Source organism: Erinaceus europaeus, chromosome 15, assembly GCF_950295315.1.
Source record: "Erinaceus europaeus chromosome 15, mEriEur2.1, whole genome shotgun sequence".
NCBI classification, from domain to species: domain Eukaryota; kingdom Metazoa; phylum Chordata; class Mammalia; order Eulipotyphla; family Erinaceidae; genus Erinaceus; species Erinaceus europaeus.
In genome coordinates, this window is record NC_080176.1 from 36,392,686 (window position 1) to 36,409,188 (window position 16,503).

The following is a 16,503-nucleotide window of genomic DNA, read 5'->3' on the forward strand; positions in this document are numbered from 1 at the left end:
AATAAGTTGATTTTATTTTTTATTAGTGATTTAATAATGATTGACAAGGTTGTGGAATAAGAAAGATAAAATTTTATGTAATTCCCACCACCAGAGTTCCATATCCCCTCCCCTCCATTGGAAGGTTCCCTGTTCTTTATCCCTCTGGGAGTATGGACCAAAGATCTTTATGGGCTACAGAAGGTGGAAGTTCTGGCTTCTGTAATTGCTTCTCCACTAGACATAGGCATTAACAGGTCAATCCATACCCCCAGCCTGGATCTATCTTTCCCTGGTGGAAAAGATACTCTCCTGTAAAAATAACTCAGTAATCTTATCTGGGTTTGTATTTCGAAAAACTGGATATTGCATACATGCATCTATAAGCTTGGATGATCTGCATGGTTATGTTGCACTTTGATTTTTAAAAAAACTTTTGGTTTTAGATATATATGTCATTTTTGTCATCGTAGTAAATCACTAAACTAGGTTTTCTGTTCATTGTTTTTTATAGTTGACAAAAGTGCAGCTCCAGAGAGCTTAAATTTCTAGTTTAGGGCAACATAGTTTAGGGCTATTAGGAACTCTTACTCATCCTATGCCTTCAAACTTAAACATAACCCTATTTCTACTACATCTATTTCTTCTCCTAGAGATAGACTGGGTCTTGATTTATATTCACTTCTATGGTATAAGAACTGTTTCATGGTGTTAATCATGACAAGCTTCATATGCAAAAGAATTTGGGTCCTCATAGTGAAGTTATTTAAATCATTCAGAAAATACATATAGAGAGAAATAATCATGGTATAGAGACAGGTCTTCTGTATTACTTTGCTTTCCTTTTTGTCAATGTAGCTAGATGAAAAGATGCCAGCAGTCATACTCCATCTTAAGTTTCAGTTAATTGCCTCTAGTACATAAATAAGACCTCACAGTCAGTATTTAATATCAGCAGTTTTCATCATGCTTGTCTTCTAAATGTCACTGCTTCTTTACTAAGAGAAAAGTCTTCCACTCTTAATTCAATCAGACTTTCAGATTCTGCTTCAAGGACTCCTCCTCAAGAAGAATTGACGGTTCGGGTGTCATCTCCTGTATTTGGAGGCACTTCTAATGTGAAAAGTGGACTAGATCTGAATGCAACTGTATCGCCTTCTCTTTTAGAGACTGGGAAAAAAAACCGTTTCAAAATAACACCTTTCGGCAATACTTCTAGCTCCAGATCTGAGAAAACTAGGTCAAAGTCTGAAGATGGTGCCCTTTCTACACATGTTCTTGGGTCTGAAGCAAAGGAGAGGTGTAAGGTCGTTAGCCAATCATCTGCTCATAAGCAGATGCTTATTAGTAGGAATATAAATGAAGCCACAGGCAAACAGGATAGTATTGACCACATTAAAGATGCTACAACAGATAGAGACAAACACTTGGGACGCCTGAAATTACTGGGAAGCAAAACATCCAAAAGAAAGAAAACTGAGGAAGAAGGTGAAGATGAAGTCAGCTGCCCCCAAGCCTCTTTTGATAAAGAAAATGCATTTCCTTTTCCGGTTGATAGTCACCTTTCCATAAATGGAGACTACATGATGGATAAGCCTCTGGATCTGTCTGATCGATTTTCAGCTGATCAGCGCCGAGAGAAAAATCAAGGAAGTGAAACTTCTAAAATCAGATTTAGACAAATGAATCTCTTTGAGACTTTGAAGCCCATTTCAAAAGGCTCTTCCAGCTGCAAGGCTTTGAATGGGAGCTGTATGTCAAGTAGAGAGTCTCCAGAGGAGCCATGTTTCCAAGAGTGTGTCCTCCAAGTCTTGAGTAGATCTTCTCCAGACAGTAAAACACAACTGCAAATAAAGGAAGAAGCCCCTACCTTTAAGGTCCCCCCACACCCTTGTGAAGGCCTGGAGACAGAGAAAGTTTTTGATGACATACAGGTTTGTTGAATCTTCTGACACTGTGATGCTGGGGGAATGCCTTAGAGGGTAGAGTGCAGTGCTTGCTTGGGGGAAGTCTCAGGTTTGATTTCCTGCATGTCAAAGGCTGATCAGCCCTTCCCACCCCCAGTGAAATAAGTCTCTAAAGATTGTGATTAAAGAGTTTGTGTGTGTTTGTGACCTACTTGCTAGTAAACTTTTCTATTTTAGGATGCTGGCTCTCATGAGCCAATGAAAACTAAAAGCAGGCCAGTTCATGGAGCATGTGAACTTGCATCAGTTCTCCAATTAAATCCATGTAGAATTGCTAAAGCAAAGTCTCTGCAAAACAATCAAGGTATATGTACAATATAGAAGTGTTTCCACTCTTAAATGTACTTTAAACTGATTATTGTAATATTTTATTTAAATTGTGTTGGTAGATTGCATTGTTTTGGGGAAAAACATTTTGTTTCTTCCTGCACATTTCTGCATAGAAATATTTACATTGGCTTCATTTTATGTGATACTGGCTCTTATGCTTCTTGATAAAAATGAATTGACACCTTTAATAACTAATTTGATTGGTGGTTTTGTTGATTAGCCTATTTTTATGTAGTTATTTCTTCAGCACAATCTTTGAAATACTTAAGTTATATGGAATTTAAAGTATATCCAGGTCTTATTCCTTACTCCCATAGCTTTCTCCTTGTACTTCTGCGAATACTCACATACATACCAAGTTTTTAGACATATCTGTTTTCTCTGATATATAAATATTTTAATAATTTCACTGTGTTTTAAAGGAAATCTTTTTTCTCACCAAATATTTCTGTACTTCATATACTATTAGTGTTTTCTTTCATTCTTCATCAGGAAATTATTCCTTCATCCTGTGTTTACATTTCTTTTTTCCTATAGTGTATTTTTCAGTTCTTCCAGCAAGAACTTTAATCCCTATATAAAAACTTTTTTTCACTCTCATTCCTATGTTGTTGTTGTTTTGTTTTTGTTTTTGTTTGGTTCCCCTCCCCCCTTAGATGTATCCTTTGAAAATATCCAGTGGAGTGTAGATCCAGGAGCAGACCTTTCTCAATACAAAATGGATGTTACAGTAATAAATTCAAAGGTAAGTCATGAAATAAAACCAAAACTTACATGGTTCTTATTCTAGTGAGTTGTTAGTCTCTCCTGCTGACTCTGTGACCTTGAGATAATCACATGTTCTTTAAAGTCTGAATTTGTTGTTTTAAAAAAAAAAAAAAAAAAACAAGAAAAATGCTGTTTTTCCAACTTTGTGATGCTTGCCAAGGAATAAACCTAGAGCCTCCTGCATTTGCAATATTGCTAGTCTACCTCCCCAGCCCAATTTTTATTTATTTTGAGAGAGAGAAAGAGCCAGAGAAGGACACCAGTATACCACTCCACCATTTGTGAAGTTCCCTTGGTGCCACTGTGATGATTCCATGTTTTGCTGAGGGATTGAACCCAGAGCTTGTGGATGGGAAGGCATGTGCCTACCCTCTGAGCCATCTTCCAGCCCTATGATAGCTTTTAAAGGGTGATCCATTCTGACTCTAGAGGCATTCACTGGAAAAAGAGATTTACAAACTCTTTGACTCCACTTGCAGAACTGAGGTTGCCAGTGAGAGAGGAGAGTGTGTAAAGGTTGGACAGGGTCAAGCAGACTGAGCTGGAGTGATATTCCATACATTATTTGGTGGTGGGCAAAGTGTGATGGTTACATATCAGGGAGTTATATTGTACTGAAAACATATCTATAGGGCTGGCATAGAATAGAATAAAGATACAGGAAAAATTATAGTTTTAAAATAATGCAAAATGTCAGTTACTTATTTTAAATAACTTTAGTCAAAATAATCCATCATATACCTTGATTAAAATTTACCATCAAGAAAATTTATTTTCTCAGTGACCATTTTTGTTGTTTATGTGAATATATGTGTATATATTCTTAAGTCATAGTAGGAATAACTTTTTGACTTTTATTTAGGTTCTACATAGTTTAAGAAGTTCCCTTTCATTTAGTAGCATATTAATTTACTAAGTAGTAAGTGTCCAAGTCTAGTTTAACTTAAAATACTTTGTTTTTGTTTCACTCTGTTCTTTAACTGTGAAGCAGATTACAGAAGAAAAAAAGAAAAGCTTAGGAAGAGAGACCAGTGACGTAGGATTTTCTCTTCTTGGCAGTAACCCTTCTTCAGTGACATAGGATTTTCTCCTCTTAGCAGTAACCCTTCTTTTCCTAGACTTTAGAAAAGATGTTATATACCCACCAGGTGTTACTTAAAAATATTTTATAGGCAATAAGACCTAAGTCTATAGTCTTATCCTTTCAGAGTAAATACAACTTGATGCAACTGACACGTACACCTAAAATGATCAAGGAAATAAATCTTATGTTGTGTATATTTTGCCAAATTATCTAAAGAAATATAAGGCCATGAAGAAATAATTATTAAAAATGTCGACTTTTTTTGATATTTAATTCAGGATGCAAGTCAGTCAAGAATATCAAGAGGGGAGACAGTGGACATGGACTGTACATTGGTCAGTGACACTATGCTGCTGAAAGTGAAGAAGCAGGAGCACAGTGAGGAAAAAAGCCCAGGTAAGCCCTGGATTTTCTAAAGCCCTTTGTAGTGAGAAGCTTCTAATTCTTCATCTAAAGCCTTCGTTTCCAAAAGAGGTGGGACTGTCTTAGCATACAGTATTAGTTCAGTTAGGTTGGTAATCATTGTCATTAAAAAATTGTAAAAGTGATTTATTTTGATTTACTGACTCTTTTAATAACATCTATCTTCTTACAAAGACATTCTGCTTTTGCAATTATCTCTGCAATGTAACTCCCCTGGAAGGCACCTGGTCTGCTATGTGCTTGACCCAGGTTTAAGCCTGAACCCTAATTGCTCTGGGGAGAAACTTCAGTGCTATAGTATCTCTTCTCTTCTCACCTCCCTTATATATACTATTTTATAATGTGTGTGTGTGTAATTTTTTTAAATTTATTTCTTTATTGGGGAATTAATGTTTTACATTCTACAGTAAATACAATAGTTTGTACATGCATAACATTCCCCAGTTTCCCATTTAACAATACAATCCCCACTATGTCATTTATCATCCTTCATGGACCTGTATTCTCCCCACCCACCCACCCCAGAGTCTTTTACTTGGGGCAATATGCCAATTGCATTTCAGGTTCTACTTGTGTTTTCTTTTCTGATCTTGTTTTTCAACTTCTGCCTGAGAGTGAGATCATCCCATATTCATCCTTCTGTTTCTGACTTATTTCACTCAACATGATTTTTTCAAGGTCCATCCAAGATCGGCTGAAAACGGTGAAGTCACCATTTTTTACAGCTGAGTAGTATTCCATTGTGTATATATACCACAACTTGCTCAGCCACTCATCTTTTGTTGGACACCTGGGTTGCTTCCAGGTTTTGGCTATTACAAATTGTGCTGCCAAGAACATATGTGTACTCAGATGTTTTTGGATGGATGTGTTGGGTTCTTTAGGATATATCCCCAGGAGAGGAATTGCAGGGTCATAGGGTAGGTACATTTCTAGCCTTCTGAGAGTTCTCCAGACTGTTCTCCACAGAGGTTGGACCAATTTGCATTCCCACCAGCAGTGTAGGAGGGTTCCTTTGACCCCACACCCTCTCCAGCATTTGCTGCTGTTACCTTTTCTGATGTAGGACATTCTCACAGGAGTGAAGTGATATCTCATTGTTGTCTTTATTTGCATTTCTCTGACAATCAAGAGACTTGGAGCATTTTTTCATGTGTTTCTCAGCCTTTTGAATCTCTTCTGTCCATGTCCTCCCCCCATTTTTGGATGGGGTTATTTGTTGTCCTGTTGTTGAGTCTGGCAAGCTCTTTATATATGTTGGTTATTAAATTCTTATCTGATGTATGGCATGTAAAGATCTTCTCCCATTCTGTGAGGGGTCTCTTGGTTTGGGTAGTGGTTTCTTTTGCTGTGAAGAAGCTTTTTAATTTGATGTAGTCCCATAGGTTTATACTTGCCTTAGTCTTCTTTGTAATTGGATTTGTTTCATTGAAAATGTCTTTAAAATTTATGTGGAAGAGAGTTCTGCCAATATTTTCCTCTAAGTATTTGATAGTTTGTGGTCTAACATCCAAGTCCTTGATCCACTTGGAGTTTACTTTTGTATTTGGTGAAATACAGTGATTCAGTTTCATTCTTGTGCATGTTTCAACCCATTGTTTCCAACACCATTTGTTGAAGAGACTCTGCTTTCCCCATGTAATAGTCTGGGCACCTTTGTCAAAGATTAGATGTTCATACGTGTGGGGCCTCATTTCTGGGCTATCAGTTCTATTCCACTGGTCAGTGTGTCTATTCATGTTCCAGTACCAAGCAGTTTTGATAACAGCGGCCCTATAATACAGTTTGAGATCTGGGAGTGTGATGCCTCCAGTTCTGTTCTTTTTTTTTCAAGATTGTTTTGGCAATTCTAGGTCTTTTCTGGTTCCAGATAAACATTTGTAGCATTTGTTCTATTCTCCTAAAAAATGTGGTTGGGATCTTGATGGGGATAGCATTAAATTTGTAGATGGCTCTGGGTAATATATTCATTTTGATGATGTTAATTCTTCCAACCCATGAACATGGAATATCTTTCCACTTCTTTGTGTCTTTTTCAGTTTCTTTGAGTAGTGACTCATAATTTTCAGTATACAAGTCTTTCACTTCTTTGGTTAGGTTTACTCCTAGATATTTTATTGTTTTTGTTGCTATAGTAAAAGGAATTGATTTCTGGATTTCAATTTCTTCTAACTTAGTGTTTGCATAGAGGAATGCCACTGACTTTTGAATGTTAAGTTTGTAGCCTGACACCTTACTGTATAGCCTGATGATTTCCAAAAGTTTCTTGCTGAAGTCCTTAGGTTTTTCCATGTATACTATCATGTCATCTGCAAATAAGGAGAGTTTGACATCTTCTCTTCCAATCAGTATCCCTTTAATTCCTTGGTCCTGCCTGATTGCTATGGCAAGAACTTCCAACACTATGTTGAATAGTAATGGTGATAGTGGGCAGCCCTGTCTAGTACCTGATCTGAGTGGAAATGCTTCCAGTTTTTCACCATTGAGTATGATGTTGGCTGTAGGTTTGCTATATATAGACTCCACTATCTTCAGGAATTTTCCATCTATTCCCATTTTTTGTAGTGTTTTGATCATAAAGGGATGTTGTATTTTGTCAAAGGCTTTCTCTGCATCTATTGATATGACCATGTAGTTTCTGGTCTTGCTTTTGTTGATGTGTTGGATCACATTGATTGATTTACGTATATTAAACCAACATTGCATGCCTGGGATAAACCCCACTTGGTCATAATGAACAATCTTTTTGATATACTGCTGTATCCAGTTGGCTCTGTTCTGGCTCCTACGCTATTTAATATTTACATCAATGACCTCCCAGAAACTTCTTCAAGGAAGTTCATCTACGCCGATGACATCTGCTGTGCAACTCAGGCATCCAAGTTCGACATCCTCGAGGAAACACTCACGAAAGACATGTCTCTGATATCTAATTATTCTAAAAAATGGCGACTAATCCCTAGCACTGCAAAAACGGTATCATCTGTTTTCCATCTACACCATGCCTCGGCCTCGCGTGAGCTTAATGTGCAGCTTGGCAATACGAGAATCCGGCATGAAGCCCAGCCAGTCTATCTTGGCGTTACTCTCGATCGCACTCTGTCATTTCACGATCATCTCATAAAAACTGCAGCAAAGGTGGGCGCGAGGAATAACATCATTGCGAGACTGGTCAGCTCCTCATGGGGCGCGAGCGCTTCTACACTATGATCATCATCTCTGGCATTATGCTATTCCACTGCAGAATACTGTGCCCCAGTATGGTTCCGTAGCCCCCATGTCCACTTGGTCGATTCCAAATTATATTCCTCCATGAGGATAATTTCTGGAACCATCCATTCCACCCCGGTTCCATGGCTGCCAGTTCTTAGCAACATCGCCCTGCCAGATATTCGTCGGGATGCGGCATCATCTAAGTTCATTTCCCACATCTACGCTCGACCGGACCTGCCAATATACGCGGATATCTTCGCCCACCCTGTCCAACGCTTGACATCTCATCACCCAATCTGGTCCCCTATGCCTACACTGAACTTCTCTGTTCCAGACTCTTGGAAATAGAGTTGGCAGTCAGCTGAGGTAAAGAACAAACACCTCATCACAGACCCCTGGCAAGCGTCAACCCGGCTTTGACCTAGCACGTTATGATTGGGCCCTCCTCAATCGCTTTCGAACAGGCCATGGCCGGTGCGCCGCTATGCTATGTTCCATCGCTGGGGAGCCAGAGATGACATGAACTGCCCCTGCCGCTACAGAGAGACTATGACCCACATAGTCAACGCCTGCCACCTCTCCAGATTCAAAGGAGGTCTCAGAACTTTACATCAGGCTCAACCTGACGCGGTTGACTGGCTACGGAAGAAGGGCAAATGCTAGAAGAAGAAGAATCCAGTTCGCTAGAATTTTGTTCAATGTTTTTGCATCTATGTTCATCAGAGATATTGGTCTGTAGTTCTTTTTTGGTTTTGTCCCTGTCTGCTTTTGGTATCAGGGTGATGTTGGCTTCATAGAAGCTGGCAGGGAGTATTCCAGTGTCTTCAATCTTCTGGAAGACTTTTAAAAGTAGAGGTATTAGTTCTTCTTGGAAGGTTTTGTAGAATTCATTTGTAAAACCATCTGGTCCAGGACTTATTTTTGGGAAGATTTTTGATAACTGTTTCAATTTCATTAGCTATGATGGGCCTGTTCATGTTATCCACTTCCTCTTTACTTAGTTTTGGAAGTTGGTAGGTATCTAGGAAATTGTCCATTTCTTCCAGGTTCTCTAGCTTGGTGGCATATAGTTGTTCATAGAACCCTCACATGATATGTTGAATTTCTGTGGTGTCTGTTGTGATATCTCCTATTTCATTTATTATCCTATTTACTTGGGTCTTCTCCCTTTTTTGTTTTGTGAGTCTGGCTAAAGATTTGTCGATTTTGTTTACTCTTTCGAAGAACCAACATTTACTTTCGTTGATCTTTTGTATGGTTTTCCTATTCTCAATGTTATTTATTTCTGCTCTAACTTTAGTGATTTCTGTCCTTCTGGTTGCTTTAGGATTCCTTTGTTGTTCTTCTTCTAGGTCTTTAAGATGTGCAATAGGGCTGTTTATTTGTGCTTTTTCTTGTTTCCTAATGTGTGCTTGTATAGCTATGAACTTCCCTCTTAGGACTGCTTTAGCTGTGTCCCAAATATTTTGATAGCTTGTGTCTTCATTTTCATTGAACTCTGGAAACATTTTGATTTCTTCCTTGATTTCCTCTTTGACCCAGTAGTTGTTAAGAACTGTACTGTTGAGCTTCCACATTTTGGCACTGTTACTAGTCTTTTATTGATTGTTAAGTGTTAGTTTAATTCCACTGTGGTCTGAGAAGATGCTTGGGATGATTTCAATGCTCTTGAATTGGCTGATGCTGTCTTTGTGGCCTAATATATGGTCTGTTCTTGAGAATGACCCATGTGGATTTGAGTAAAATTTGTATTCCAGTTTCTTGGGATGAATGACTCTGAAAATGTCCAGTAGTTCTAGTTTATCTATCTCTTCATTTAGCTCCCTTATGTCTTTATTGATTTTCTGACTGGATGATCTGTCAAGTTGAGAGAGTGGGGTGTTGAAGTCCCCTACTATGATTGTGTTACTGTTAATATATTGCTGTAGCTCTTTTAGTTGAAGTTTGATGTATTTAGATGGCTTCTCATTGGGTGCATAGATGTTAATAATTTTTAAGTCCTCTTGATTGACTGATCCTCTGAGCATTAAGTAGTGTCCATTCCTATCTTTTTTAATCTTATCTATTTTAAAGTCTATCATGTGAGATATGAGAATAGCTGTTCTGCCCTTTTTTGTGGGCCATTGACTTGTATGATAGTTTTCCATCCTTTCACTTTAAGTCTGTGTTTGTCTTGTTGAGTTAGGTGGGTTTCCTGTAGACAACATATTGTTGGGTTGTATTTTCTGATCCATCCTCCTACTCTGTGTCTTTTAATAGGTGAATTCAGTCCATTGACATTTATTGATATCAAAGATTGAAGATATTTTAATGCCATTCTTGTAGAGTTTTAGAGTGTTTTGATATATGTTCTATTTGTGGTGGTCTGGTTGTTTATAGGAGACCTTTCAGAACTTCTTTCAGAGCAGGCTTGGTGATGGTTGCTTCCTTCAACTGTTGCTTGTCTGAGAAGGTTTTGATGCCTCCATCTAGTCTGAAAGACAGTCTAGCAGGATATAGTATTCTTGGCTGAAAGCCTTTGTCATTGAGCACTCGATAGATATCTTGCCATTCTCTTCTGGCCTGTAGTGTTTGTATGGAGAAGTCTGCTGCTAATCTTATGGGTTTTCCTTTGTAGGTGACTCTTTGTTTTTCTCTTGCAGCCTTTAGGATCCTTTCTTTATCCTTATTCCTTTCCATTCTAAGTATGATATGTCTTGGTGTCTTTAGGTCTGGGTTAATTCTGTTTGGGACCCTCTGGGCTTCTTGAATCTTTATGTCTTTGATGTTGTCTAGACTAGAGAAGTTTTCAGCTACTATGGCCTGGAAAATGCTTTCTTCCTCTGGTATGCCAATACGTATATTGTTTCTTTTGAAGTCATCCCATAGGACTCTTGTTGTTTTCAGCATCTCTTAATCTCTTTTTGAGATCTCTTACTTCTTTTTTTGTTGTCTCTAATTTATCCTCAATTTTGCTAATTCTGTCTTCAGCCTCATAGATTTTATTCTCTCTGCCCTCTACTGTTTTCTTGAGTTCATCTATTTTGTTGCCCTACTCTAATACTGTTTTAGCTTTTTCAGCTAGTTGCATTCTTAGCTCAGCGATTTCAGCTTTCAGCTCTCTAATAACCTTAAGATAATTAGTATTTTCTTCCATATTCTCATTTGTGTTCCTACATTTCAGGTTACAATTTTTCAAATCCTTTACTCACTCCTGTTATTATTTCCTTATCTAATGTTTGGATGTTGAACTCGTTATTTTGTGCTTCACCCTCTGGAGGACTTTTAGCTGGACTCTTGTCCTGGTTCGATTCTCCAATATTTTTTCTTGTTGTTTTAACCATTTTATATATTATGTTATGAGTTCCCTTTACCAGTACTTTTCAAATTATTGATCACTATTGCCTGGATTGACTTGTGTCTAAGTAAGTTAATTAAAGGGTTCACAGTGGTGGAAGTTAACTGTTTTTTCAATAGTATTTAAATCTCTGAGTTGGAGCTCAGGGGTTTAAAAGCCTCTTTTTTTTTTTCTTCCCTGTAGGCTATGGGAGCCTGAGGGCTTTTAAACTATCAATAGGCTTCTTAGCTTAATCACTGACTCCTGACCAAGAGATAAAGCAGGTTGTGGCAGGGATAATCCAGTGGTTATGCAAAGAGACTTTCACAGCCCCTCAGCTATGCCACCGAGGTATAGGTCTTCTGAGTTTCCTGGTTAGATCTCTGTCCCCTGGTGTCCCTTCCTGTCGCTGCTCCAGATTCTGAGGGTAGTAGCAATGGAGACTCAGAGTTGCACTTGGTGAGTCTCTGGGGAGTCCTCTCCTCCCTTAAGCTGTCCCCTTGTTGGTGGAGCAGACTGGAGGTGGTGTCTCCACTGATAAACTGCTGAACTGTTAGCAGTCACTTAATCTCTCCTTAGGCCCCTCGCTCCTCTCTGTCACCAGCCACACGTGTTTGTACTCACCAGTGATTTACTGGGTTCCTGTGGTCATTCTAGTCCTGTCTTGTTTTGGTCCCGGGTGGTCTCCTTTGGTATTCCTAGTTGATCCGGGAGAGGAGAGGAGAGAAAGAGATCTGCTGCTCGTAGCTCTGCCTCCGGAAGTCGAATCCCTGTGTGTGTAATTTTTAAAGTTCACCTAATCCTACTACAGCTTTTATTAAAATGATTTTATTGGGGGAGGGGGTCTTCACCCAGTTGAGTGTACATGTGACAGTGTGCAAGAATCAGACCCGGTGGTGCCGCACACATGTTACACTTCAGGGGAGAAGCTTTGCAAGTGGTGAAGCAGGGCTGCAGGTGTCTCTCTGTTGTTCCTGATGGAGATGCCCAGTGACAATAGAGGGATTTGTTAGAGATCTAGGCCTATCATGTCTATGATGGAGTGGCCTGGTAGTGACTAAAGAGTCATTAAAATGTGCTAGTCTCTTGCCCTCATCCAGCTTTTGTAGTCCTTAGCTTGTCTAACAAGGTTAGCCTTGGAGTGATTGAGGGAAGTGAAATACGAAGTAGGTGAGGAGGGTGTCTAGGTTTAAGTAGAAACTACTTAGTAAGGTTTTTTCTGCTTGGTGGTGGTTCCTTTTTCAGCTTGATGTGTGGACTTGGAATTTATTCTTTCCTGATGCACTTGTAAATTATTTTACAGTAGTTACTATAAGTTTGAGTTGTACACAGAAAGCAAAAGATATGTTTGTGGCCCTAAACTAATGTTCTTTTACATAGCTGGAGAAAGAAAAATGGATGATAGTTTGGAAGATATGTTTGACAGGACAACTCATGAAGAGTATGAATCATGTTTGCCAAATAGCTTCCCACAGGTGGCAGGTGAAGAAGAGAAATTGCCAGCTACCCTCAAGAAACCCAATGGTGAGATTATTTTCTTTCCTAATTATGGCTTCATTGTTACAATAAGTTCTCTAAATTAAATCATCAACTAGCTAACAGGTTTGATGAAGTATATTAACAATTAAAAATGGCATGTTTTTATATAAACTTCTTTTTCCACATATTTCCTGAGTTAATCTAAGCCTAGCAAAAGAGTGAAAATTAATCCAAAAGGCTCCCTTGGACTGCCCATGCAGCTTCCCTTTTAACATCTTTAAAGGCTAGACATGTGTAGGTGTGTGTGTGTGTGTGTGTGTACACTAAGAAATTAATCTCAAATAAGTAGTATCAATTTCTTTGTGGCAGAAGTATATTTTGTAAAAGTTTTGAGAGATTTCTTAAGTAATTACTAACTATAGTAAAGGAAAAGATTTTTGCACAAAAATACTCATTTTCAACTTGTTATATTTCACACTGATCATCCTAAGGTCTCTTCTCCCTTAGCTTTTTTTTTTTTTTCTGGTGATAAGTGCTACCATGGTACCCTAGATTCTGTTTCATATATATATATATATTTAATTTATAAAAAGGAAACATTGACAAAACCATAGGATAAGAGGGTTACAACTCTACACAATTCCCACCATCAGAATTGCGCATCTCATCCCCTCCCCTGATAGCTTCCTATTCTTTATCCCTCTGGGAGTATGGATCCAGGTTCATATGTGATGCAGAAGGTGGAAGATCTGGCTTCCGTAATTGTTTCCCCACTGAACATGGGCGTTGACAGGCCGATCCATACTCCCAGCCTGTCTCTCTCTTTCCCTAGTGGGGCAGTGCTCTGGGGTTCATGATTAGTGAACAACTTGTTTGGCTTTATATGTTAACTCTCTTTTCAGCCACCAGGTTCCAGATGCTACCATGATGCCAACCAGACTTCCCTGGACAGACAATCCCACCATTGTGTCCTGGAGCTCTGATTCCCCAGAGCTCCCTTAGCTTTTGTTGCAATGCTTTACCATTCTTTTGATCTCTGACAATTTCTGATTCCTAGAACATCCCCAAGACTCTTTTTCTTCCTTAAGTCTTAATTTCCTTCATGAGATTCAAGTTTCATGGTGATGCAAGTGTATCAGCAGTTTGCTGATAAAGTTCTCTATTTCTTTATTTCCTACTTATTAGCATACCTTAAAGATCCATTACTGAAAAGCAACAGGACAGAGAAGTGAAACATTGCAAATTGTCTTGTTGTTTGGTGCCAAATGATAATGGACATCTGAGTAATTCTTTTATCAAAGTCTAGAATATATTTATATATGTGTAGCATATATGTGCATGCATGCACACACAAATATTGTAGATTGTTATCTCTTTGGTAATTCTGAATAATATAATCACACCCTCATGCTTATGAAAAAGAAAGGAAAACATTAGTGCTAGAAACTGAAAACAACATTTAAATATTGGTTCCCTGGGACCTAGACTATGAAATGAAATACATAGGTTTGGGTTGTTGTTCTGTTTTTCTTAAGTCTCAGTATTACTACTAACTCAGGTTGTGATATTCTTGTTTGCTTACAGCTAATGGTGATAAACAGAACAAAGTCAAACAGAAATCATTTGTGGAACCGTATTATAAAGATGATGAAAGGTATGTTGAACTTAATTAACAATACCAGCAATGTGATTGGAAGTAAAATAGAGCTGCCTTTGCCAGAGCATCTCTGAACTGGTGAACTGCAACAATCACTAAAATAGAAAGGGGAAGATAGCATAATAGTAATGGGAAAGACTTCCATGTCTAAAGTTTGATTGTTCCAGGTTCAGTCCCCAGAAGCACAGTGAGCCAGAACTGAGCAGTTCTCTGGTTAAGATTAAAGTCAGAATACACAAAGCATATGGGAGTAGAGTACATTCTTTACCATGTTTGAGGTCCTGGCTCTTTTTCCCCCAGAGCCACATAGAGCATCACGGACAGCATCAGGGGGAGTTCCACTGATGGTAGAGCTGTACATTGCTATCTCTGTTTTCTCTCAGGATATAGAATAAAAAAAGGAATGCGTGCTATTTACCTTATGCTCATAACAAAAATGAAACTTAAGCATGAGTAAAATAAATTCTACAAATAGAAAAAATTTTACCTCCTGGAGGATCAGGCGTTGACACACCCAGCTACACGTTACCATCACTGAGGACCCAGGTCCAAGCCATGCTCCCCACTTGCAGGGGGATGCTTCAGTCTGGTACTGTTCATTCCAGAACTGAAAGAAAGCATAGTAATTCATTCAAAAGATGTTCTGTACTTCTTTTCCTTTATGATGTTGACAAATTGAATTACTCTATAAGCAAATTATTCTTATTATTTCATTTCTCTTGAGAATTTTAGAAATATGATAGCACCATGAAAGTTATTCATACCCTTTAAGACTCAGTATGGATAAATGAACCAGAGAGAGTGAGCATAATGGTTGTGCAAAAAAACTTTCATACCTGAGACTCTGAGGTTCTGGCTTCAAACCCTAGCACCAGAGCAGAGCAGAGCAAAGCAGTGGTCTGGTAGAAAATTTAATTAGGTTATTATTTTTTAAATTTTAAAATGGCACTAATAGATATTGCTATCTCTGTTTTCTCTCAGGATATAGAATTAAAAAAGGAATGCATGCTATTTACTTATGCTTAATAGATAGGAACAACCATCTATGCTAGATGATTAATTCTGTTCCTTTTTTTAAAAGTCAGTTTTCTAATGAAACCGTGCCTTAACATCTCAGATATGGCTAGGGAGTTTCGTATTTAAATATATTTGATGTGGCTTAGTCTGTTGAAGTTATTATTATCTTCCCTGGTGAAATCTTTGAATGGACACTACCCTAAATGTTTTCGATATTTTATAGCTTCCTTGCTTCTGGTATAATGAGATGCTTAAGGTTTGTTTGTTTTGTCTCCAAGGTTATCATTGGGGCTTGGTGCCAGCATGTGAATCCACCTCTCCTGGCAGCTATTTTTCTTCTTTTTCTTTTTTTTTTTCCACTTTATTTCATAAGACAGAAAGTGAGAAAGGAGGGGGACAGAGAGGGAGAGAGATACTGCAGCACTACTTTACCACTCATGATGCTTCCACCAATGCAGGTAGAAACCAGGGCCTTGAACCCCTATCCTTGTGCATGGTAACTGCACTCAGCTGAATGAACCACCACCTGACCCCTTTTAGATTCTCTTCTACACTTCCTGCCAGAGGCTGGGATCTGCCATTTCTGAGAAACATGGTATAGTCCAACCTCTGACATTTCTTATTTTTATTTTATTTTTTATATTTATTTTCTCTTTTGTTGCCATTGTTTTTCATTGTTATTATTGTTATTGATGGTGTCATTGTTGTACAGAACAGAGAGAAATATAGAGAGGGGGAAAGAAAGATAAACACCTGCAGATCTGCTTCACCGCTTGTGAAGCAACTACCTTACAGGTGCAGAGCTGGGGGCTTGAACCGGGATCCTTACTCTGGTCCTTGTGCTTTGTACCACATGCGCTTAACCTATGGCGCTACCGCCCAACTCCCCCTGACATTTCTTTTTTTTTTTTTTTTAATAATTTATTTCTTTATTGGGGAATTAATGCTTTACATTCAACAGTAAATACAATAGTTTGTACATGCATAACATTCCCCAGATTCCCATTTAACAATACAATCCCCACTATGTCATTCATCATCTTTCATGGACCTGTATTCTCCCCACCCACCCACCCACCCCAGAGTCTTTTACTTTGGTGTAATACTCCAATTCCATTTCAGGTTCTACTTGTGTTTTCTTTTCTAATCTTGTTTTCCAACTTCGGCCTGAGAGTGAGATCATCCCATATTCATCCTTCTGTTTCTGTCTTATTTCACTCAACATGATTTTTTCAAGGTCCATCCAAGATCGGCTGAAAACGGTGAAGTC

The 16,503-nt window shown here is 38.4% G+C and overlaps 1 protein-coding gene and 1 long non-coding RNA gene across 9 annotated transcripts in view; one reads left to right on the forward strand and one right to left on the reverse strand.

The window, feature by feature from the left end:
- The window catches only part of RBBP8 (RB binding protein 8, endonuclease), a 132,776-nt gene that overhangs the window by 103,274 nt on the left and 12,999 nt on the right, over window positions 1-16,503 (forward strand). For 6 of the 8 annotated variants that reach the window (XM_060173577.1, XM_060173575.1, XM_060173582.1 and 3 more), the window contains exons 11-16: window positions 983-1,913; window positions 2,124-2,250; window positions 2,933-3,021; window positions 4,407-4,524; window positions 12,461-12,604; window positions 14,144-14,213. In XM_060173577.1, the coding sequence (XP_060029560.1) occupies window positions 983-1,913; window positions 2,124-2,250; window positions 2,933-3,021; window positions 4,407-4,524; window positions 12,461-12,604; window positions 14,144-14,213 (1,479 nt within the window). The remainder of the gene's footprint in view (window positions 1-982; window positions 1,914-2,123; window positions 2,251-2,932; window positions 3,022-4,406; window positions 4,525-12,460; window positions 12,605-14,143; window positions 14,214-16,503) is intronic. The other 2 variants (XM_060173580.1, XM_060173581.1) reach the window with 2 other exon arrangements.
- The window catches only part of LOC132533151 (uncharacterized), a 51,237-nt gene that overhangs the window by 13,269 nt on the left and 21,465 nt on the right, over window positions 1-16,503 (reverse strand). Inside the window, exon 2 of the long non-coding RNA XR_009545055.1 lies at window positions 14,704-14,823. This is a non-coding gene — a long non-coding RNA (uncharacterized LOC132533151). The remainder of the gene's footprint in view (window positions 1-14,703; window positions 14,824-16,503) is intronic.